Source organism: Merops nubicus, unplaced genomic scaffold (genome assembly GCF_000691845.1).
Source record: "Merops nubicus isolate BGI_N331 unplaced genomic scaffold, ASM69184v1 scaffold2718, whole genome shotgun sequence".
In the NCBI taxonomy this organism is placed as follows: Eukaryota; Metazoa; Chordata; class Aves; order Coraciiformes; family Meropidae; genus Merops; species Merops nubicus.
Window position 1 is genome coordinate 1 of NW_008624951.1, and position 25,188 is coordinate 25,188.

General features: G+C 39.2%; 1 protein-coding gene across 1 annotated transcript; it reads left to right on the forward strand.

The window, feature by feature from the left end:
• The first annotated feature begins 1,783 nt into the window (after nt 1-1,783).
• On the forward strand, nt 1,784-23,328 carry TSNAX (translin-associated factor X). Its single transcript, XM_008945494.1, has 5 exons — nt 1,784-1,890; nt 4,643-4,757; nt 6,407-6,537; nt 21,165-21,292; nt 22,521-23,328. The coding sequence occupies exons 1-5, from the start codon at nt 1,875-1,877 to the stop codon at nt 22,893-22,895; spliced, it is 765 nt and encodes a 254-aa protein (XP_008943742.1). The 5' UTR covers nt 1,784-1,874; the 3' UTR covers nt 22,896-23,328.
• The last annotated feature ends 1,860 nt before the right edge of the window (nt 23,329-25,188 follow it).

The window sequence follows — 25,188 nt, forward strand, 5'->3', positions numbered from 1 at the left end:
GGGGCCTCCCAGCAAGGAAGTTTGGTCTTTTTTTTTTTTTTTTTTTTTTTTTTTTTTTTTTTAAATTTAAGGCTAAGCTACTGTTACTGCGGCCTGTGGGTTTCTCATATTCAAGTTGCTGTTTATTCAGTGGAACCTCTTCTTTCTGTCTTCCCCCTCCCCCTTTCATTCAGGGGGCCCTGCTTTTTCCTGTAGATCATTATGATTTTCCCAACTTTCAGAATACTAAAGAGAGTTTAATTTTCTGCACTATTTCAGAGTTTGTGTTTGTAATGTTTAACTGCCACAGGGAAAACAAAACCCTGAACCCGTGTCCTAACAGAAAAGAAGGAAAAAATTATTTTCAGTTTCCTCTTTTAGAAAGTAACTACGCCCACTTCTGGTTTTGGTTTGGGATAATAAACAATTAAACGGAAACATTTTAAAATCCAGTGTTCGTCTGAAACTTTTAAGTAGCTTCCTTTTGTTCTTCTTTTAAGGAAATTGAGAGAACTCCACATATTCAAAAAGGTATGCTTGTATGTAAGAGTTTGCCAGATTTTGGCCTCTGTTTGGAACACAAAGTCTACAGCTGCCACAAAAAGGAGGTAGCGAGAGGGAGAAATGGTTAAAACTTGGGTGACACAATGAGTCAGTCCTAGATGAAGAAAGAACAAAAGGAACAAACAGTACAAAGTGGAAGTCAGTAGCATAGTCCAAAAGAGATGAGTTTTGGGTAAGGGCTGGAAAACCCTTCCTATGAGGACAGGTTGGGGTTGTTCAGCCTGGAGAAGAGAAGGCTCCAGGGAGACCTTATAGTGGCCTTCCAGTATATGAAGGGGGCCTACAAGAAAACTTTTTACAAGGGCTTGCAGTGATAGGACTAGGGATAGTGGGTTCAAACTGGAAGGAAGTAGATTTAGATTAGGAAAGGAAGAAGCTCTTCATTATGAGGGTGGTGGGACACTGGAACAAGTTGCCCGGGGAAGTTATGGATGCTCCATCACTGGAGATGTACAAGACCAGGTTGAGTGGGCCCTTATTCAACCTGGTCTAGTGGGAGGTGTCCCTGCCCATGGTAGGAGGGTTTGAATTAGATGATCTTTAAGGTCCTTTCCAACGCAAACCATGCTATGAAAAGGAGACCAAGGAGAGGCATATAAGGCCAGTTGAAGGGAACAGTTGTATTGGGATGAAAAGAGAAGAAACTGGTTGATGGGCAGTGTAAGATGCTGCATTCCAGGAGCTAAACCCACATACCTGAATAACAAAGTCTACTTAAAGCCTTGAGTTTTTTTCTGGTTACTGAAGCCTCATGACAAATTACTACAGTGATAAAAAACTGTCAGTTTTAGTGATGCTTGTCAAGCTGAATATTTAAAGTATTTTTTAAAAAAATGGAGGGGAAAAAAAAAAAAGGCCTAACCTTGTACGCCTTTGCTCACACAAGGATTTCCATGCAGCCATTCCCTTACAGAAAGGAAACATTAAAGGATGTAAAGACCTTACGAGAAAAAAAAAAAAAAAAACTAAAATCAAGGATTTAAGATCTTAACACGCTCATCCATTGAAACTGGTAGGATTTTTTCTAATTTTCACTAGGAAAGTGGTGAGAAAAGTAGCATTCTAACGTGAAGATGATGTCAGTTGGTAATAAGGCTTGTCCTGTTATGTTATTCTATCCTGTAAAACATCAATACTGTCAGGAGTGTTCTGAAGACAGCATTCCGATGCTGCTTATGGTCTGGCAAAACTACTTCATTTTTAAATACATTTTTTTGTGTGTTTATTTTCTGTTGGTAGGATCGGGTGGGTTCAGAAAACGAAAGCATGACAATTTTCCACATGGTCAAAGAAGAGAGGAGAAAGAGAATGTTAATCCATCTTCAGCTTTGATGACATCTTTTAAATGTAAGTAAGCAATTGGAAAGCCAGATTATAAAAACATGTGGTGTAGAATTTGCTAGGAAATACCTAGTACTAGTGACAGAATAAACCAGCTTTCTCTGGGGGAGAATTTTGAAACAAGTTGCTCTCATGCCTCATGTATGTAGAGCTTGGTGTTTTGCATTTTCTGCACAAAGACCTGAGAGTGGGGTCTCACGTAGCTCCACCTGACTGATGACTTGCTGCCTTTTTTGTTCTACCTGCTGTTGCCCTCTCTGCCTGCCTTGTGCTGAACTTGCTGCTGAGCAAGCTGCCTAAGTGTTCCACCAGAGAAAAGGTGACCAGGCTCTTTGGTGGCAGAAAACTGTAAAGTCTGCAGAGTTATAATGCCAAATCTGAGTCATGCAGACGAGAGGAAGAGCTGGCTGCCTTTGGGGAGACTGAGAATGCTCTTAGCTGTTGACCTTAGTTCTGGTGCACAGATGACTAAGCTACTTTAATGTAAATCTGGATGCATTGATTTGTGTGTTAATAGTGCTTTGTACATGCACTGCTTAAAAATAAGAGCTCAGCTAACTAATACAGTTCTGTATGTAGGCTCTTACTTCAGTTTGAACGTCCTTTTTAAATTATTTTGTATTTTGGTTTCTTTAAATAAGCAGGTGTAAGCTTCCCTCCAACCAAATTGGTTTTATAGGATTTTGCACAAAACTAAATTGAAATTCCAGTGAATGTAGTTGAACTTGCTCATTAGATGAGCCCTAACATTGAAGCCTTGGCAAAAGAAGGAAGGAAATGTGATATGGGGCATAGATTAATTCTTGGTGTAAAGTTTTCCCCATTCATCATATTTTCTATGAAGTTAAGGAGGGTGAAAAAGAGCTGGATGGCTGTTTCAGATGCTCACTTCAATATACTTATCATATAATAAAATTCATAACCTTGTTTTCTCTAAAACAGGTCTTTTTTCTGTTAAGTCAGCTTGGAAATGTTGTACTTGAATTGACAGTTATCTGTTGGCACCAAAGATTTCTAAAAAATTAGTGAGAAATTGTCCTCTATAATAATAATAATTAAAAACCAAGGAGCATTTAGTTACACCCTTTTATGCTTAATACATTTTAAATATGACAGCTCAGTGATACGGAGTGGATAGTATCTTGGTTTGTAAGGTGAAGATTTATTATCATTTTTAATGATCTGATTCTGCATGACCAAAATCAATAGAGTTTGACTCTGCTTTCAGTGATAGATTAGTCATTAAAGTGGAACGTGTCGAAGTGGCTGCATGGTTTCAGTGTGTTAGCAATACTTTGCAATTTTAGGCAACAGTACTGTAGGTTTTCTTGCATCTTTTTAGGCTAAAGATTACTATACTTGTCCATGTGGCCTAAAAGGTCAGGTCACAAAACACTTCCTAATAGTCCTTAACAGGTTTAAAATCTAATGTAAAAGTCTAAAGGCTGCAACTGTCCAGGAGAGATCTGGGGCATTGCTAATATTGAAGGTCTTGTAGAATAGTGAATTTCCTGGTAGGTTAAATTTGTAGAGGGTCATTGGGAATATCATATATGACATCCTATGAAGGAAAGTACTAGTCACCTTCTCTTAAGTTCCTGTTATTATGATTTGTGAGAAAATCCCTCCTTGATGATAATTCGATCATAGACTTGGCTCTCAGAATTTGGAAGAGACACCCCAATCAGACACATGAAAGATTTAAAAGATCAATAGGAGCATTTGTGACTTGTCTTAGAAGACTGGGGAGAACAGAACAAAATAACAGCAACCCAGTGTTTATCAAGGCTGTGAGAAATACAGTTACTTCTGTAGCTTCATCTAAACTTTGCTTGCCAGAAAGCTGCTGTGTTTTTCTAAGGGTTACTCACTTGTCATACTCTTGAAAAATGTAACCTCTAAGCATATTTTCACCATCTTCTTGCATGGATGCTTTAACAGCTCAGACTGTTATGCAGGAAATGTGTAAGATTTCTTGTAAGTATCTATTAATGGTTTATGTAGTGGAATAATGGTCTATAAAATACTAAGGGTATCTGTGAAACATTCATAGTGGTTGACGGCAATCACAGGCACACATTCTGCCTTCCCTTTTCATTGTAGTTAGAATTTACATCACTAAGTCAGAAATCTTATTTTAAGTAGTTGATCTCACTTTGCTTTAGTACTTCTGGTTCTTAGGGACATTAAAATTCTTGACTTTTCGCCAAGTCTAGCTGAGATGTGAAATTCAACCTTTCTTTTTAAATGGTGCATTTTTAAGTGTATGTGCCTTAGTCAAATGCCTCTTTTGTCTGTTTTGTTTTAGAGACTGGTGTGTCTTGCTAATGATTGTAGGCTTTTATTTCTTAATTCATCTTGCTGAATTTGGGTGAAATTTGAATTCAGTTTCCTGAACAGCAGTATCGCAAAACAGATTTTACTAGTTAGAGCACGAATTTCACCTTAAGATTGTTCAGGCTGCCTTAAAGCATCGTCAGCGCTGATGTGTATATAAACCTGACTTACTAAATCAGTGTTATTAGAATCAGTGTTGGTGGTGGATTTTGCAGCCTGGGGAGGCCATGGGCAGTGGTGGCCTCCCCAGCTGTGCCCTGTGCGGGCGCAGCTCCACTGCCCACCTTGGGAAAAGGTGTCCCAGGGAAAGGGCTGATGGGGCTGGGGTGCCTGAGGAGCTACCGTAGCGAGGTCTCTGCTGTTGCCCTGTGTTGTACCCAGGTGGTGACCATGCTTCTTACTGTGCCAATTGACTCTGCAGCCTTTCAGCTGGAGCTCGACACCAGGCACGATAAGTACGAACGGCTTGTGAAGCTCAGTCGTGACATAACTATCGAAAGCAAAAGAACAATATTTCTGCTCCACAGGTTTACCAGGTGAGTAACATTCAGTGTGAAAGTGTTCATCAAAACCCAGAAGCTGCCTTGCAGTGTTCTTTCTGTATGTGATTAATATCTGCAATGTTCTTTTGAGAGGAATTTAATGAACTTCCCATAAACATCCTTTAGGGTGGAAGTGAGCTAATGAATGCGTGCTCCAGTTAGGGAATTAAAAGATGCTGGTTCAGGTTTCTCAGTTTTAGTAATGTATTAAACAGGATCAGAGTAGTAGAGTATAACAGCAGGTGATAGCTTTCCAGCTTCCAGAGAGACGGGAGAGAAGAGCATGCACCCTTCCTTCTGGTTGGTTCCCTCTACAGTTAATTCACCATTTCAGTTTTTGCAGCCCCACCCTGGGTCGTCAATGCAAAGAGAAGGTGACCCGGGTCCTGTTTACATACTGCAGTCTAAGAGGCTTTTGTGTGAGGTTTTGAGCTTCTGCATGTTTTGTCTTTTCATAAGCTTTCAAGCAACCTTTGGAAGCCATAGACAAATTAGAAGAATAAGAGGAAGATGTGAAACTTTGCATAGCCTGTTGTATGAAATGTTTGCCGTCAAACATTGGTCTTGCGTGTTACAGTTATAACAGTTCTCCCTGTTCTTTTACTTTTAATTTAATTTGGGTTTTGTTACCTATCGCTGCATTTCTGCTGTGGTTGTAACTATTTATAGTTACCGTAGTAGTAACAGTTAGGAATTACGAAGTTGCCCTCTCTTTAACTCAGTCTTCTGCAGAGAAGCATTGTAATAATTCTGGTAAATGGTACAGCCTTGACTGTAAATAGCTACTCCCACTGCAGGTGCTAAATAGCTAGGAACTGGTAGAGGAAAGAACAACAACAAAAAAACTACACTTTACTCCAAATTTTACATTCCTGTTTTGTAAGACATTCCTGTAATTGTGAGAGTGGAAGCTTTCCATGTTGTATTTTTATTTCCTTCTTTGCTTTTCAGTGCTATTGTGGGTTTAGTTTCAGAAATCTGTTTGCTTTTAAATGTTTTCTCGAGACCAGTCTATCAGTTGTTCCTTAAACAGACGGTAAAACATGTATATTTAGCATTTAAAGTTTCATTTATCTAATTTCCTTTATACTTCCCTCATCCCCAAGTAATCTATATCTGGTGGTTGTAATTCAGCTATTTCAGCTGTTCCTGAATAGCATAGTCCGTTATTCCTAAAAAAAAAAAAAAATCACATATAGAAGTTACATCATGTGTCGTATTTTGCAATACTGTAACGTATTGCTAAATATTGTTTGTGGGTTTTGGTTTGGGTTTTTTTTTTTTTTTTTTTTTTTCTTCTTAGAGGTGGAATAACCTACAAATACTGCTAATTTTCTGGAATAGTTTTTTGAAGCCTTTGCATGTGTTTCTCATCACTCTTACACAATAAGTAAAATTCTAGTCTGGAATAAACATCATGCTACCAGAACTGTGTTTAGCTGGTTGATTGTTTTCACAGTAAGAATCTGAAGAATTTCAGAGTCTTCAGTAGGCAACAATAGGAGCTAAAGTACTTCTTATTTCACTATCATCTTTGCTTTTGCCTGAAGCTGTTGAAAATGTATTGGTTAGTAAAAGAATATGTGGAGTATTTTTTAACTGCTCTTGTTCTGGAAGCTGCTCTCTCTGTTGTACGATTGCAGTGCTCCCAATGGGGAAGAAATACTGAATGAATCTGAAGTCAAGCTAGATGCTGTCCGACGGAAGATTAAGCAGGTTGCACAAGAACTGATTGGAGAAGACATGTATCAGTTCCACAGAGCTATATCTCCAGGTAACTTGTTTTAAAATAGGGAAAGTATGCTACTCTGCACTAAGCTCAGGTTTCTATTTATGTAGCAGTGCTTCTTCTTCATGCTGCAGATCTGAATTTATGACATTTCTATGGTTATAAATCACAACTCAGATTAATCTTTGGTGTTAGCTAAGTTAGCTCAGGTATTAAAGAGGCTGTTGCCTTACAGTCTTCTTATCCTTGCAGTTAAAGATTTAAATGGGAGACTACAGCTGAAAAATTTGACCCCAGCATAAACTGAAGCTGGGAGTAGTTATAGTAAGTGTACTGGCTGATCTTCTCTGACTGAGAGGAGTACATGCAACACGTTCATGTGCTACACCCCACTTGAAGGGTTATGGTTTCTGTGAGGAGAGCGGGCAAGACTATCTTGTGAAATGATCCCATTTTAAGCTGATAAAATTAATGAATTAAAACTGATTAGCATTAAATTAAAAATAATTAACGTTTTCTGTCTTCTAAAGACTCAGAATGTGCTTCTGCCTCTGTTACAAGCATTAAATCAGAGTTTATATTTGTTTCAATAACATCTTTTTCTACTCCTCTGTAAACAGCAGTCTTTACTAACATCCTTGAGACACCAGGTCCCAGTGCTTTCATGACTCTTGCTGTCATGTCGTATTTCTTTGATGAGTCTTTGCCAACAATCTAAATCTTACCTAAAATTGTTGTGTAACAATTTTTTTTTGTGGTAACACATGAGTAAAATACATAACTGCTTCTTTGACATCTTGGTCATGGCATAAAAGTGTCTTGTGTTTATCTGTCTTGTTCTAAACATATTGGAATACTGTGTATCTTTCCCTGTTCGGGTAAGACTTCTTCAGCTGAGAAGAGCTGAAGATTTGCTCTGAATGATCTAATTGTTTAAAAATGTCCATAGGATTGATTTCATAAACCAGCAGTAAATACATCTATGTAATTTGCAGGACAAACAGGGCACAAGTTAAGTGGTACTTAGGTCTTACACAAAGTTAAGTTTGCTAAGAGTAAGGCAGCTCTTAAGTGAAAGCTCAGTTTGGCAGTTGTGAAGGAGAGGGAGCTTGCCATGCTACGCTTTGAGGGCTCTAATTGAATCCTCCTGTCCTCTTACTTGTGGTGCAGTGGGCTGTTCAAATGAAATCTAAGTAGTTATTCTTAAAAGGCCCTTTAATATCTGTGCGTCTTGCTGCAATTTATAGTTTAGTACTCTAATGATACAATAAAAAAAAAAGGTAATTCAAAACTCTGATGCTACAGATGGCCTCAGACTGTGAACAATGCTAGTCCAAGTATATTACGAGTTTCTTGACATGCTGAAAATGTATTTGAATTTTAAGTACTGCTTGTAACAGCTGAAAATGCTTGCATTCAGTTTTATGAAAAAATGTTGGAAAGCTTCATTAAGACTTGTAAACCTTCTCTTGAATAACTAGTGAAGTTTGTAATCCAGTGTGAGTCATATAGAACAACAGCATTTGAAGTTTGCTACCTCATGAATCTTTGTGAGACCTCATGATACAAGCTGTCAGCCTTGCCAGGTGAGCAAGATTATTGTGGGATAACCAGTTAACCTGTGTCAGCTGCTTCACCTGAATTGTCTCAGTTTTCTTAGTATGTGGCTTTGTCTGGGTAAATGCAGAGATCCATACCTACCTCTGGTTTTTACTGAGTGTCAGGTTGCCTGGAATCAGCTTGCATTCATCTCAGATGTAACAGAGTACCCCTACATAGCAGACACGTGAAAACTTGCTGTGTGATACCCTCTGCATGTATCCATGTCTCAGAAAGCAAGTGAGCAACCCTGATGCTAGGTTTGGACTTCAAGATTCTGAGTAAAATAAAATACTGTTTGGTTTGGTTTTTTTAATTCATCTTTTCCAATGTGAAAAGTTAGACTTTTATATATGAAAGATACAGAAACTTAAGCTATAGCAACCTGAAAATAAAATAATGAAAAAACCTCTGTTCAGGTGTGCTTTGTGCGTTAGGGAAGTATTCATATTTGGCTGTGCAGCTACACTGGTTCTCCTGCATAATCAATTCCTGACTTGCATAAGGATATCTGTTAATATCAAAATGGACCCTAATAATCTCTTCAGAGGACAGCTGAAAACACGCTGTCAGAAGCAATTGAGCATTTCTAAAACTTCTCCCCGGTGTTGTAAGTCTTAGCCTCTTAAAATTACCAAGATGTGTTTGTCCACTGTAGAGCAGGCCAAGTGACTGCAGACCCCTGGCAGAGCAAGTTAACGCCCTGCTGCGTGTGTCTGAGAGCTCAACACACCCACAGCTGCAAAGCTTTTGTAACAGAACAGACCTTTTCAGTTGGAAGGTACCTACAAGGATCACCTAGTCCAACTGCCTGGCCGCTTCAGGGCGGACCAGGTTAAAGCATGTTGTGAAAGGTATTGTCCCAATGCCTCTTAAACACTGAAAGGTTTGGGGCATTGACCACCTCTCTAGGAAGCCTGTTCCAGTGTTTGACCTCCCTCTCAGTAAAGAAACGCTTCCTTATGTCCAGTCTAAATCTCCTATGGTGCAGCTTTAAACTTTTCCCATGTGTCCTATCAATGGAAACCAGGGAAAAGAGCTCAACACCTTCCAGTCCACCTCTCCCTCATAGGAAGCTGTAGCCCCTCAGCCACCTCTTCTCCAAACTAGATGTCCAAAATCCTTTGCTGCTCCTCACAGAACATTGCTTCCAGCCCTTTCACCAGCTTTCTTGCCTTCCTCTGGACACATTCAAGGACCATCACATCCTTCTTAAATTGTGGGTCCAGAACTGCACACACTTACATAGACAACAGCATATCCCTAACACTTGTATGGGATTTTTGGAGTGAGATTGTCACAGAATTAAAGAATTTTCCTACTACAGTCCTAAGACAACGTAAGAGAACAAATCTTTTTGACTTCTCTAGATAAAAAGAAAAGTTGGCAATGAGGTATACTAAACAATAAGGGGGAGGAGAAGCAAACTGCTGTCCATCTTAGCAGCAATCAGGTATTCAGTGTCTCAGACAAATGCCTGAACTTTGTGGTTTTGAGGATGGAACTAAAAGGTAAAATACACAGCCCCCTCATTGCAGTTCTGGAGGTAGAACTGGGAACGAGTGGTGTAAGTGGCAAGTCTGTGGAATCTCTTGAGTTGTATAATACTGCCTGTCCCTGAAATCTCCATAGGGAGATCTCCACCGTGGTTGTTTCTATGATTAGGTAGTTCTTGCCTGATGAAGAAGATTGTATATAAAATCCAACTGAAATAAGTTGCTTTCTTTCCATTTCTGTAGGTCATCCACAGTGTCTACTTAAATTCTAATGCTTCTACATGATGCTCCTCTGAGGGGAGTTTGTGCCAGCTCGTGTCTATTGTACATATTTTGTAAGGGTGTGTGTTGGAATATACAGTTGTGTCACAGAGAAGACAGAATGATTTTAGGCATTGTTTAAATGAGTTTGTGTATGACAAGTACAAAATGCAAGGTTTTAGCCAAATGTTTACTCTTACCTTGTTTTCTGTCCAGTTAGTCTTTGGGATGGCCAAGAAAAAAAAGGAATTGCAGGTTAAAGACCTGTAGAGTTTGATTGTGCTGAAGGATTGATCAAGGAGGTGTCAGAGGTGTGAAGATGCTTGATGTCAGGATTGTGAGGCTGAGATAGAAAACCTAGAGACATGAAGAAAGAGGGTACGGTTAGATGAAGAGCAACTGAAAGAGGGAATGCTTTATTCCTCCTGCTCCACTCTGTTTATGGAGAACTGTAATTGGGAGGTAAACAGTGATAAGGGTTAAGAATGTTGCTTTTAAGTCTAGTATTCTTTAATTGTTGCCTTTTTCTTTCCGCAGTGTTTCCACTGCTTGCATGACTTTTTGGAAAAAAAAAGAAAAACGTAGCTAGGCAAAGTGCTAGATCTTTTGTCTTTATGTATTTCCTAGGGCTGTGAGTCTTGACCTTCCTTTCACCCAGTTTTCAATTCTGATTTTATATTCTAAAGAAATTCTGGAGAACTAGTTAAAAAGCTTTTTATGAACAAAAACATTGCCATTAAACTGCTTTTTTCTTCAAAAAAGAATAAAGAAACGCCTATGTCCCATATCTCAAAAGCAGCATGTCCAATTAACCTCAAACTTCCTAAAAATATTCTCCTTTGTCTTGAAACCAAACATGAAACATCCTCCTGTTCCCCACCCTACCTCTTACAGAAAGAGTAAAAGGGGTCAAAACTGGTCTTATACTAGAAAGCCTCTAGCAGCCTTAACTGGGCAATCAAGACTATCTGCATAATAAAGCTGCCTAATACATACTTTATTCAGTATAATATCTGTTAGCCTATAAATAGAAGAGCACTATGAATATGATGCTTGGGAATATTGTTTGCCACTTGTAATTGTTAAATGCTTTTTTTGGGGTTACTCCAAGCAGTTGTTCTTTTGACTTGAAGATAAAACAATTCTGGCAGAGCACTAAAGGAGTTTCATGCGTTCCCTCATTAAGAATAGTGCTAATGGCACGCAGGACATTTCCCCAAAGGACACTTGCATGAGCTCAAACACTGAGTATAGCACTAATTGAACAACAACAAAAACTGATGACTGTTTTCTACACGTTTCTTAACAGTACAGATTGTCCCAGGGGATGATTAAACAAGCAAACAAAGAGATACTGAAATAATGAAGTCTTTTTTTAATGCAGAGCTCTTCATTTGTTATGTTAGAATGTTCGGCTTTGTTGATATTTTTAAAGCTTTACTATTTGTGATATAGAATTCCTGCTCCTTTTCCCCAATTTGCAGTGTATACCTTATATATCCTGTGAGGAAATGTGTACTGTTTCTTTAAAATTGTTGTGAGACCCTGTGCAACAAAAGGACTGAAAAAGATTGCCTGAATTTATGAAGGGGAGTAAGAAATTTTTCAGGATTTTGTATTTGTATATATGTGTGTTTGCATATTTATATATATACACATATATAACTCTCAAATACAAAGGAAAATTTCAGTAGTATACAGGAAAGACCTGTACGAGCCTTAAAGACAACAAAGAGGGTGCTCTGCAACGTGTTAGGATTTATGGAATTATTTGAAGCATGTTATAATTCTACTCTGCATAAATGCAAAACCTGTGTAATGCAGAGAGAAACTCAAGTGTTGGTTTGCAGGTTGGCATGGTGTAGGATTAAATGGAGTACCTTTTTCATGCGGTTTTATTAAATGAAATTTCTAGCTATTTGAAGGCTTAGGTTTTTCTCTCTTAATACTAAGGGCCTGTGAGAGAATTGTAAGGCTTTTGAGGTGCTAAACTATTTTCTATAGGGCAGCTTTACTGAAAAACCTCATGGGGTGATAATTCTGACGATGTGTTGATGTTTTTACAGTGAGGTCATTAGATTCTGCTAGGAGCAAGTATAGGTGTGGTATTATCTTCACAGCTGGTAGCCCTACATAAGAGAAAATGAGGAAGGAGCCCCTAATTCTTCTGGGGCTTCCTCAGTAGTGTTGCACAGAGTGATGGTAGTAGAGGCAGCTGGAACGTTGTTGGCTGACCTCTGCGTGCCGTGTGCCTGCGTTAGCAGCGGCGGTGAGTGCTGTGCACAGAGAAGCTCATTAGCTCTTTATCATGTCTGCACTTGCTCTCAATAGGATTAGATGACGAGGCTGTAAAATGTCAGCACCTTGTCAAAACTATTGCTCTGTGACTGCTTCTGCCGCTGATGCTGCGGGAAGTTCTGTGTAAAAGTTCAGCATTGACGCAGTCTAACACATCATTTATCTTGTGCAGGCACTATTTGTGTTCTCAGCAAGTGACATAATGGAGCTTATTTCTGTCCCCTGCCTTATGCCATTCAGAGTCACCTTAGACTTGTAATCATACTGTAACAAACTGCATTGCTGGATTGGACAAATTCAGTTACCTCTTGAGGGGATGGGAAGGAAATACTTTTAACTGTGCTAGAACAACATTTTTTAACTGCTTTATGTAGGACCACCAGACACAGTGCTGTAATAAACACTAAGGAGATGAGTGCAGTCCATCAAAGCAGGCCAGATTTAGATTACTGATTATTTAAGCTAGATTGTTGGGGGTTTTTTTTAATTGTATGAAGGATTCAGATTAAACACAAACTAAAGAAACTATCCATGTAATGATTTCTGTGTTATATGTTTTTTACTTAACTTTTTTCACTCATAATATAGATAGAACATCTCATACTGGAGCTGTGCTGGCTACTTTTGCGTTTGTAGGCACCCATGTATTTCTGAAATAATGCCAAGATAAAGAACTATTCTGTACATCAAGAACAGTAGAAGTAGGACATTTTTTTTCTTATTAAGAAAGTTTAAAAACTGTAATAAAAATAGATGGCATATTTAATTGTAGGTTAGCTATACCAAGGAAAAGCTTTTTACAGTGCAAGGAAGGTATCATGAATTGTAAATATCTCACCTAGAAAAAAGCTTTAATACACCTAAAACTTGAGAGGAAGCTATCCGTGAAGGAAGTGATCAGGTTTCTGCAAGATGGTGGGAAAACATAGTAACACAGGAACAGGATGTAACTGAAGAATTTACGTTAATCTCTTTGCTGCTGTGGGTGAGAGGTAAAATGCCAGAAATGGAAACAAAGTTTCCTGATTATACTGGAAAATTAACAGAATTTGCAGTGAATTAGCTAATATTGATCAGATCTTATTTTGTTAATTTATTTGTTAATTTATTCTCCTGTTTGTTGCTTTCTCTGTTTCTCTGATGTTCTTAGATCACCAAGTGTGCCAATGGACTTTGTCAAACCGATCCTTTACACCCTGCAAGCTGCTTATTTGAAACTTGATACCTTCAGCTTGTGGCATTTTACTGCCCTTTCATTATTGCTGGTCCATGCTTTTTTCCTAGGTTCTTCTAGGGAACATGAAAAAAAAAAAAAAGATCACTTTGCTTTCTGCTGCAGAGTTTGTATGTCCATACACAAAAACTGAAAACAAACCTGGGAAAATGAATGTGATTCAGACATGACCAAACAGGGCTTGCACTGTGTGAGCATCGGTTATCAGCTGCTGCCTGAATGAGCCACTGAGCTCAGTGTAAGCCGTGAGTCCAGTTGGAGCCCTTGAGGGCAGTATAAGTCTGTAAGAGAAGCTGTAGGCAGTCTTCTAAAGATGCGTGCTGTGCATTGGGCCGAAAAAGGATTGTCCTTTCCTAGCTTTAAGTGAAGACCTAACTGTCCTGAAGTCCTGCAGTACTATTATGGCAAATACTGCAGTTGTTTATGTGACAATCTCAAACCAGTGACGTTGTTTGTCTTTTGATTCTGTCATAGCTAGCAAATGGAGGACACCTAGTCCTCTGGCTCAGGATTTTTTTTCAACCCTGCAGCTGTTAACATCAGTCATTCACAGCCCAGAGCACTCCAGCCTTTGCAGGAACCGAGTGCAGGTGGAACGTGAGAGAAGACCAAGAAAAATCTTTGAACGGTTTTTAGTTTATTTGAAATCATACAGGACAATGTGTCCTGGAGGAACTCTATTCCAGGAAACAACTAGTATAGTGCAGTGTGATTAGGTTTTCATTTTGCAGCCCTGTGGTGAGAAATATGGGTTAGTGAGTGGTGATGTACCTTTTTACTACCTCTCCTCACCAGGTCTATATTTACAAAGATAAATGGCCACCATTGTTGCTTCTGCTGTGCTAGTGGGTTGGGGCTGTTAAATGGAGAGATCATCTTGAGGAGAACTTTCACTGGGGTTTGAACTAAAGAAGCTGTATTGTGTTAGGTGTTCTTCCTTCTTTGATCACTGAACATCCTGTCTGAGTCAGTTTCCTTTCTTTGGTATCTCAAACACTTGCCCTCAAGGCTGTTAGTAGTGTAAAATTTGCCATCTAACCAAATCACTTTTAAAACTATATCAATCACCAAGGCAATTTGAGGTAGTCTGAGAGATCAGGAAGACTGCTTGTCACAGGAATAGTTTGAGGAGGGTTTATTCATTTTTTAAGAACTCATGTAGAACATTGACTGCTCTTCAGAATTACTATGGGGTTGGGGGAAATAGACAACAACAAAAAAATCCCCTTCAGAACAAAAAACTTGATTACAAAAGTAACCTGGGTACATCCCTCAGGTCTTCAGGTAGGAGCAAAATGAAAGCTTGTGAATTTCTCATCCATGGTGAGTCATCTGCAAAGAACCCTAGCATTTGCTATATGTATATGTGTTTAGTAACAATGATGCTTAATTAAACTGTTCTTTACAATGAGAGATTAAAAATTTTTGTAGGGGTTTTGTGCCTTTTTGGGGAATAATGTAACTGTCACAGGCACCTGTGCCTATTAAATAGGGAACCTATATAGTTATTCTGTAGTTATTGGGAAAACAGACTAATCTTGGGATTACCTTTTCCATGAGTTTGTGTATTGGACTTTAAACATAGTGCAAACAATGTTAACACTTCAGTATCTGAAATAAGTCACTTCAACGCACGGAGCTGGAAGGGAACAGAACTTCTTGGTGCTCACAGATGTATCTAGTAGCAATTCACTGATCAAGAAAGCATGCAGGGCTTAATACTAGAAATTTTAAGTGATTTAATTCCTGATGTAAGAGTAAACCAGTTTAGACAAATCAGTACTAAATTTAACATGTATATGCCTTATTTCTATTCCATTAGTAATCAGTTCAAGGTTATTTAAAATAACTTTTTCTGACAAATATTCACCTGGGGCTTTGTACTGATTACTAAAGTAATTTCAAAACTGGATTGATAAGGTGGAGCCGTTTGTTTGTGTGGATGTGGACTCAGCTGTGTTTTTTCTCTCCCAGTTTCTTGAAAAATTCAGACTACTGGTAGCCCTAACCTGCCATAATGGCTTTGCTTTGGAAGTATTACTCAGTGAATAGGAACAGATTTATTTTTTTTTCCCCCTCAAATTTGTAAACTTCTATGGACATTTGTTCTAGTGCTTTTATTTGGATTGGTTAGTTACTCCCATTTTATAAAATCCGTCCCTAAGTGGAATTATTTTTTTTAAGCCATTTTCACAACAGGATGTCGGGAGCATGCCTGTTTCTGAGGATAGCTGGCTCTCTGCTCTTTCAGTGTACTGTTATAAAATTAACCTTTGACTTCACACTCACAATCAACAAAGCAGTTGGGTTGTTTCACAGCCTCAGTTTTGGTTTAATTACTTAAGGTTTTTATCACTCGTGGGTAGAAAGAGACCTGTAAATCTAAGGAATCATTGCCAAGTCTGCAGAGAAATTCAGTGGAAAAGACTTAGATGTGAATTTCCAGTTTCATCTTAATAGAATGCTGACTCTGAAGCAAAATTATTTAATTTGTATATTAATACTTTTAAATTTATTGCTTGTACTTTTTTTCAGCTGATGTTCCTGTTTAATTGTTTGCTTCTTTCAAGAATTCTCCCCTTCATTGATCAATATGCTTGTTGAAGTGGGTTCTTTAAGTCTACCATCCTGCCTGTATTCTGCAGAGTTTAGTAATATGGGCTCTCCAGTTTAACTTTGTTTTTTCTGTAGTTGGGATTTTGGGATTTCCACAAGAATATGACTTTTCCCCACGGGTTGTGTGGTGTTTGTGGTGTTTTGTTGTTGTTTTGTTTTGTTGGGTTTTATTTTGTTGTTGTTTTTGTTTTTATGAGAGTGTAACTTAGGAGCCTAAACATGATGGTAAGATAGAGCTGTGGCTGTGCTGTTTTGGTTCTGTAATGAATTTGCAAGTGGGTAGTTTCACATGACTCACCCTGTAAATAATGTGCCCCATCCTTCATATAGAGATCCTGGAAGAGACTGGATGTGTCTGTTTTCCTGCCATCTTTCTAAGTGGCTGCCGTTGGCCTGTGGTCCCTGCTGCACGGTTTAGGGGAGGAGCTGGGGAAGGGAACACAGGCTGTCATCTGCTTGTGTCCTGGCCACCAGCACAGGCTGCTCTGTGGTCAAAAAGATACAGAGCAGGAGGAAAGAAAGAGGACAAAGGGGTAGGAGGAGAATGAGTTTGAGAAGAAATAGGGAGAAAAGAGGTGTTACTGGGAGGATGGCACATAGCATTGGCATTGTTAAATTTAAGAACCTAAAGGCACAAGATCCATTTGAAGTCATTTTTAACCTGTTGAACAGATATTTAAAGGAGAAAATGAAGTAAATGTTTTAGGAGGAAGCTTTCACCCCTCATTTGATTTGTCATTCTGGGTTAAAACTTTATGCATGTACATCTTGACTGGAATTTCATTCTGTTTACTTCTGCAGTTAAGGAATTTCTATTCTTTACACTTTTTTTTCAAATAGAACTATATTTTCGTACTCCTTCCTTCATTTTGCTCTTGAACTGAGTGCTCCAATGACTTAGTTTTTTGAAGAAACCTGATTTCTTGCTAAGTTTCTTTAGAGGAATTACTTTACATTTCTTTCCAGCACTTGCTTATGTAGATAAGGAGGTCTTGAATAACAACTGGTAACGTCTGGCAAAAGAAGCCTACAAACTTCCAGGCACAAAATCTCTTCCTTTATAGGTAACATGTTCAGAAGACATCTTAGTGTAACTTTCTAGTTCTTATGTAGAAAATAAATTTTCAAAATATAGAAGGAAGCAGTTGTACTGGGTCACTTGTCACTACAAGCTATTTATATAAAGTAAGTGTAATAAAATATCAAAATACTATGGCATTTTCTTACCTCATCTGTAATTTTAAGAAGTGCTAGTAAAAATAATACAGAGCTTTTAACTGGGATTTTCAGTCTGTGTACTGGGAAAAAAAAATTACGTAAGAGGCAGTCTTACAAACTATTCCATTACTGGCAGCTCAATCTGTAAATAAGCCAATTTTGGAATAAATCCAAAACAAGAGCATAAAGGGAAAGGTATTGTTGGACTGTGTAGTGAAATGGGATGGGATTTTTCACCTTGGGGATTATTTGCTGAAAATAGCGGATGTCCTACCGTTAAGCTAAAACACAACGTGTTTAAACATCCTTCTACCTGCACATGGAAACATCTTATTTCAAAGTCCTGGGTCACTGGAGTGTCATGTTGTAGCTACTTCTGGAAGAAGGGCTTTAAAAAGGAAAAAAAAAAAAAAAGAGTCAGATACGAGTATCTTTTGCCAAGTAGTTGTTACTGGGATTTGTTAGCAGCCTGTTTGTAAGGGTGACAACTTTAAATGAGGTTTTGTAAGACTCGTAAGTAGGGGGAGATGAATTCCCTGACTTAAAAGCTGACAGTCAGTGACCAACCAGACCATGTGTGCAAAATTCACATGGTGGTGTTAAACAGAATGAGGGAGGAGAACAGAGGAACGTGTCAGCTAGGGTGGGGTGGTGGGAGGAAGCAAAAATTTATGTATATATATACACATACATACAAGTATGCCTATATAAAAAATACGTAAAAATAAATTAACAGAGGAGCCAAACACTTACCCTGGGAAAGGACAAAATGTGTGTTGGAGAAGTAGCAACGTGGAGTGAGCTGAAACTGGAAGTTAAGATTGACTGACAAAACTGTTTACCAAAAAGTTTGAGGGCTGATATGATCTCCCTGAGAACCTGGGAAGATGCCAGGTTGATTCCTCGTCTGTGATAGTCTTCTCCACAGGTAGGAGAGAGAGACTCTCACAGATGTTGTCATGTTGCGTGCTGCTGTATCTGGTAGCTTACAGCTTGTCCACAGAAAACCCCAAAATTTCGTAATGGATTACTGTCCAGGTTATATCAGAGGGTAAGTCAGGAAAAGATTTGAGTGATGCAATTTACCTTTCTGCAACTTCTGAAGTTATTTTTCTTGGAAGATCCCAAGTAGCTTTTTCTCTAATATTAACCTAGTCTGGTTGAGACGTGTCCCTGCTCATGGCAGGGAGGTTGGATTAGTTTGATCTCTAGGGTCCCTTCCAACTTAAGTCACACTATGATAGTATTCTAATACTGCTTGTGCCCAGAATGCTTTACCTGAATTCAGTTGATTAAATTATTGTATTTAATTTGCCTTCCAGCAACTTGTGTGTGTTCAGATTTTTGAACACCAGTGCTGAGTGTGGCTTTGGTTGCTGGATGTTAGTTCTGCTTTTCCCACTGCTGCTGTAGAGGAGCATAAAGGGTGTGGGCAGAATTGTCATTCTGAACTGCCTCTGCTCACCTTGCAAATATGTATTTAAAAGAAAAAAGTGCAGGTCGCTGATCACACTTTTGTGACTGTGATGTGGAAAGCTTTAAGCCTTCTACAATTGAATTTTCCTTTGAGGTTACCTCTATTTTTTTTTTTAGGTATTTCCTCCCCCATCTGTTATTCAAATCATTATCTTCTTTTTGATTTAGACTTTTTCTTTGATCCAGATGAAGTCCTAAATTTGTTGCTTCCTGCGTATCTCCTTAGGCTGAGTGACCTTTAGAGGTCACTTGATGATTTTAAGATTATTCTAATGGAAGCAGGATTCCACTTCTGCTACTCTTGGGTACCTCCACATTTTCTTACTTTATATGGCAGTGTCACCTCTTTGCTTCTCTTGAAAAACCCTCCCCTTAAAATGGCTCCGAATGGCTCTGCTAGAGCCATCTCTGTCCCGTTGCAGTCAGTTCCTTTAATGTCCTCCTTTGGTGCTTTCTCTGTCCAGAGGTCAGACATGCATGCACTGTGATTTTTATCTTTGGAATTTTTTTAGTGTAGCCCTGCCATGGCTCTTTGTTCCAGGTTTGTTTCTGCCTTTTTTTTTTTTTTTTCCCCCACTGACAGTGCCAACTTCAGCTTTCTGCTTATGAACTTTTCCCACATGCTTTCCCCAAATCTCCTTTCAGCACAGAAGGTAGAATCAACAGAACTTGTGAAATTGCCATCTGAACATTCAAACTCTTCTCTAAATCTCACCTGTGCTGTAACACATACAGAAAATCGCCATCTGCTAAGTAGGTAGTGAGAGATCATTGTGGCAGGTGGCTACAGGTTGCATACAAATCTGGTTCAAGCTACATTTCTTATTCCATCTTTTATTTCCTTGCCAACACACCAGGTTCTTTTGTTCCCCTGCGTGCCTTGTTTTTAGAATAGAGTTTTAGAATATAAGTTTTTCTGGACAGAGCTGTTGTCAACCTACATGTTTTAAAGAGCCTGTTCACTAATTTCTACAAAACAGAGAAGTGGGAAATGCAGTTTTAAACAAGTATCTATTGTTGCTAATAAGATGAAACAAAGGACACTTTTTTTTTTTTCTGGTGGGTAAACTGCCTTGCTTTTGATTTATCTACAGCTTTTTCTGTGTATTGTGTCCTGTGTCTTTGTGAAACATGAAGTAATAATTGGCACCTTCCATCATACAAATGCAATATTTTAAAAGCTCTATCATCATAGAATTATTTGGGTTGGAAGGGACCTTTCAAAGTCACCTAGTCCAACCCCTCTGCTGTGAGCAGGGACAACTAGATCGGATTACTCAGAGTCCAGTCCAGCCTGACCTTGATTGTTTCCAGGGATGGGGCTTCTACCACCTCTCTGGAAAACCTGTGGCACCCTCGTTGTGAAAAATTTCTTCTTTATATCTAGTCTGGATCTACCCTCCTTTAGTTTAAAACCATCACCCCTTCTCCTGTTGCAAGAGGCCCTGCTAAAAAGACTGCCCTCATCTTTCTTATAGGTCCCTTTTAAGTACTGAAAGGCCACAGTAAGGTCTCCCTGGACCCTCCCCTTCTCCAGGCTGAACAACCCCAGCTCTCTCAGCCTTTCTTCACAGAGAGGTGCTCCAGTTCCCTGATAATTTTCATGGCTCTCCTCTGGACCAGCTCCAACAGGCCCATGTCCTTCTTGTGCTAAGGACTTAAGAGCTGGATGCTCCGAGTGCTTCATGTATGGTCTTACGAGGGTGGAGTAGAGGGACAGAATCATCTTCCTCGACCTGCTGGTCAAGCTTCTTTTGATGCAGCCCAGGATACAGTTGGCATTTTGGGCTGTGAACGTACATTGCCAGCTCACGTGCAGCTTTTCATTTACCAGCACCCCCAAGTCCTCCTGGGCAGGGCTGCTCTCAGTCCCTTCATCCCCCAGGCTGTATTGATGCTGGGGGTTACCCCTGCCCAGGCACAGGACCCTGCATTTGGCCTTGTTAAACCTCATGAGGAGGTTCCCTTGGGCCCAGTTCTTGAGCTTGTCCAGGTCCTTCTGGATGACATCTTGTCCCTTTGGCCTGTCAGCCGCTCCGCTCAGCTTGGTGGCATCTCCAAACGTGCTGAGGGTGTACTTGAACCCACTGTCTGTGTCATTGAGGAAGATATTAAGCAGTACTGGTCCCAGTGCAGACCCCTGAGGGACATTATGGGGTGTTGCTGTTCAGCACATTTCTGAGAGTAAAATGTGTTTTTTTACTGAAATTAGAGCAGATTGTGAATGAAAAATGCAGTTGGAGCAAAAACTTGAAAATGTTTATCTGCTGTGTTCTTGGCCTGGCTTTTGTACTTCAGAAGCGTGCTGCGCTAGATCATGTTTCAGTGTTATTTCTGGATTATTTTAGTTTTCACATTTTGGGAGTAACCTTAAAATAGTCTTACTTAAAAGATTTCTGAAAAAATTAAATAATTCTGAGCATAGAGCATTGCTGGAAAGTTTGAATCATTAGCTTAATTCTTTTTTTTTGCAGGACTTCAAGAATATATTGAGGCAGTCTCATTCCAGTACTTTATCAAAACACGATCTTTGATTAGTGTTGAAGAGATCAACAAACAACTAATATTTTCAGCGGAAGACAGAGAAGAAACAACAAACATGGTAAAAGCTTTTCTTTTCTCACATGACAAAGGTCTTTCTGGGATGGAAACGCAATGAGTAGACTTAGTCACATTTTTGGCATCTGATTAAATAAGGCCAGTTAGTGGAATGGTATTAGATACACACGGGGGCTTTGACTCGTTCAAAACATGCTTTTAATTCTGACAAGTTGTAAACTAAATCTGTGGGATACAAGTTTATAAATTTCACATCCTTCTTTTATTCAGAGCAAACTGAACTCCTTCTGGTAGGGGGAGAGATCCAGGATAGTGAAATACTAGCAAACAAATGTAGGGGAGGGACTTTCTTTAATGACTGCGGCTGCCTATGAGGGCCACTGGTGTGTGCACCTGCTTCTGTTGAAGAGATTGTGCTGCAAAGCATGTTATTCTTCATTCTCTTGGTAAGATATTTGCAAAGAAGGCAAGTGTTTAGCTTAATTTCATTTGTTCTTACTGGAGGCAAATCCATTGTGGCACGTTTTTTGTAACCAATTGTGAGGTTGTTAACCCTTGCATATGTGCCTCTGGCCAGATTTTCAAATTTGGGTGGATAGCATGTTACAGGAACAAGAGAACAGAAAGAAACCTGCGTTGTCTCATACGTTACCAATATTTTGCCAATAAAAAACCACACTGGAATCTTGGATACAGGTGCAGACTTGTAACTCTGTGATGTGTTTTCTTCATGAAGTATTTATTTAGCTATTTTAATGAGTTCAGTTGGTATAAAATGGATCTGAGTGAACTATATCTATCAGATTCTTGTAGAAAATGTATTTTGAAATTCAAGATACTACTACAAAATTATGTGATTTGCTTTCATAGTGCAGACTCTCTTTGATTCTTGATTGCTTTGGTAGCTTTGGAGAGACCATTTAGGGAAAATACAAATCTCTTAGGTTGACATCTGTCAGCCAAAAACCCCCCAAAAAACCCAGTTGTAAATAAAGGTTGGTGCCAAGAATGATAATTATGTTTGCAAATAGAGATGGTAGAGACAGGGTGTGTTTATTGTGCTTGTTGGAATGGAAATCCTATGCTTTCATACCTTCTGGTGTGCTGGAAGGAGAATGGTACTTCTGAAATGGGACAGTGCCATGCAGTTTAATTTTCCAGAATGTTTCTAATTACCAGTTATGTTGGAGGAGTTAAGAGTGTATTTGAACCATTATAGACTGTTTTTTCCCTAGTTCTCTGCACTGGACTTTGTTCTCTTCTGTCCTCAGACGTCCAGTTCCCGTGACAACCAACCCCTCACCTGGAGCCTGAAGGTGACGCCGGTGGATTACCTGCTGGGCGTGGCTGACCTGACCGGAGAGCTGATGCGGCTGTGCATCGGCAGCGTGGGGAACGGGGACATAGACACCCCTTTCGAGCTCAGCCACTTCTTGCGCCAGATTTACGACGGCTTCACCTTCATCGGCAACACGGGACCTTACGAAGTGTCTAAGAAGCTGTACACCTTGAAACAGAGTCTGGCAAAAGTGGAGAACGCCTGCTACACGTTAAAAGTACGGGGATCTGAAATCCCAAAGCACATGCTAGCTGATGTGTTCTCCACCAAAGCGGAATTGATTGACCAAGAGGAGGGCCTGCCTTAAAATAAGGAGACTATTGCGACTCAGAAGGGAAGAGGACTTAGAGAAAGCTTTTTAGTTATGGTTTGTGGGAGTTTGACCCTCCTCAAAGTTTCTTAGGTAGAGACACTTTTAGTTTTATCTATGAGAAGATGGTTTGCCGTGGTAATTTGTAACCAAAAATACTTTTTATGATGTGCAAGAGAACAAATGTTTTGACTCGGTCCTCTCGATGTGGAATTCTCTGTATTGCTCTGCTGTGTCTTCTTCCAGAATGACCAAAATTTCCACTGTGCTCTACACCAGTGACGGTCAATTGTGTGGGTCATCTCAAACTATTGTGGTTGCTGTTACCAGTTTCCAGCAAGCACAACAGTGGAAAAAAGTATGGTTAGATACTGTTATTTAGCATTATCCATAGGTTTCTGCTGACCCATTTTCTGAGGTTTTGGGTTCTGTACTCATGTCATATCTAAAACAATGCACCTGTGTTTAAGTTCATCCCTAGACTTGAAACTGAGGTGGTCTCAAAGTTGCCATGTAACTTAAGTTTTCTAGGATTAATGGTTTTGAGTGTAAAACTGAAGCTAAGTCAACTTTTCACCTGTTGGTAATGAAGGTAGTTGCACCGGGTAAATACTACCATGAACTCATTATTTTGGGGTTCTCTTTAAGTGGAGCTCTATTCAAGTTAACGTTGGTATTTCACAGTTTTGACATGAGCTAGAAAATCCACCAAAAAAAAAATTGTGGAATGTATTGGTTTACATTTTTTGTAATACAGTTTAATGCAGAATCTGACATCTTTCTGCTTATAGACAAAAGCACAAGACCTACCAAGTATGTTTAATGTGAATAATTTGGTGTTAGGAAAAGCAGTTTTAGTCCAAAACAAATGTGGTGTGGTGTTGGAAGTCTGTTCTCCATTGTTTATGCTGCCCTGAGGACCTCCAGTGAGGCTCAACTGGTATAAGTGAAAAGAGGTCTAGCCAAGCTTTAAAAATCTGTTAGCAGGAACTATTATCATGTGCATGTTCCTATGGAAAGGAAATTGCAAACAGAAGTAAGGCAGACATTCTGACTTCCACATTTGTCTTTGAGGTGGGTATGTCACCGCTGGCAAAAAATCAGGGCTTTCTGCCGGTGTCTGGAGTTATGAAAGTCTGATAATGTACATTATGCTAAAGGAAAACGGATAAAACAACATGATCTTTAGATTCCAGGAAATAGGCTTCCCAACTGCAATTGAAAATGCTGCATGTCTTTTATTTCCACTTCCATATGCTGTGATACTGCCAATATTTTTCCCATGAATATGTCCTGAGTAGCCAGGATCATCTGATCTATGGATAGGATTGGGTAAATACATTTCTGTCACATTTTTCCATTGTTTCCACATAAAGCAATACGTGGTGGGTTGAACAAGGAGTGGCTCGTTTCCTATTGTTTAATACTGGTTTTTACAATAAATTCTGAAAAGCAGTTGCTGCCTATATGTGGGTCCATTTGCCTGTCAGTCCCAGCAGAAAATAATGGTGGCAGTTTCTCACTCTGCAGGAGCTGACTTGGAAGTTTCACTCCATTTCTATATTCATACTTTCGGGATTAGAAATTGACCCTCAATCTCTGCTCTTTCTCCCTTAACTTTATTCTGTGAAGTCTAAAAACTAGTTAGGATAGAAGAGAAAGAGAGGAGAAGGATGCTTATTAATAAGGAAAGGTGTGTTTGTTTTTTTTTATTCCCAGAACTGTATGCATCTAGTATTTCAAGTGATGCAGGCGAGAGTATAGTTCTGCGTCTTGACACAGCTAAATTTACTACAAGTAATTGCTTGTTGAGTGTGTTTGAAATGAAAACAGTTATTATTAGAGGTATTGTGTGATGTTAAACAGAGCTCTGTCTCTTGTCTGTCCTAGCAGCTATCAGGTGGGATTCAAATATTTTCATGGCACAGTTTGAGAAGGGATGAGAGGAACTTCAGCACGTGGCAGCGCTTTGGCTGAAAGATGTTCTGCCTCTAGCCATGCAATGAGCACGCAGTGGCCACCGTTTTAGTCAAACATCTGCTTTTGTACAGTCATTCATTATTTTTAAACTACAGATTTCTAAAAAGTATCTTTTTTTCTAGCAACCTAGCAATAAGTAGATGTTCTTCCAAAAACCCTAAACTGGTTCTAATGATTTTGAGTTTCTGAAAGGCAAGAGAAAACTTTATACTGACAGATGTGATTTCTAAACTTCAGACTGCCTCCTTGTAGTCAAAAGCTGTGATAATTTCTAAGAAGGAGCAAAGTGTATGTGTGGTGTATTAAGACA

What these genes read in the sequence shown, in the direction of transcription:
- TSNAX (XM_008945494.1), top strand. An exon ending in CTGCTCCACAGGTTTACCAG is followed by an intron (nt 4,758 to 6,406) that starts GTGAGTAACATT and finishes GTACGATTGCAG; the next exon opens with TGCTCCCAATGGGGAAGAAA. An exon ending in CCACAGAGCTATATCTCCAG is followed by an intron (nt 6,538 to 21,164) that starts GTAACTTGTTTT and finishes TTTTTTTTGCAG; the next exon opens with GACTTCAAGAATATATTGAG.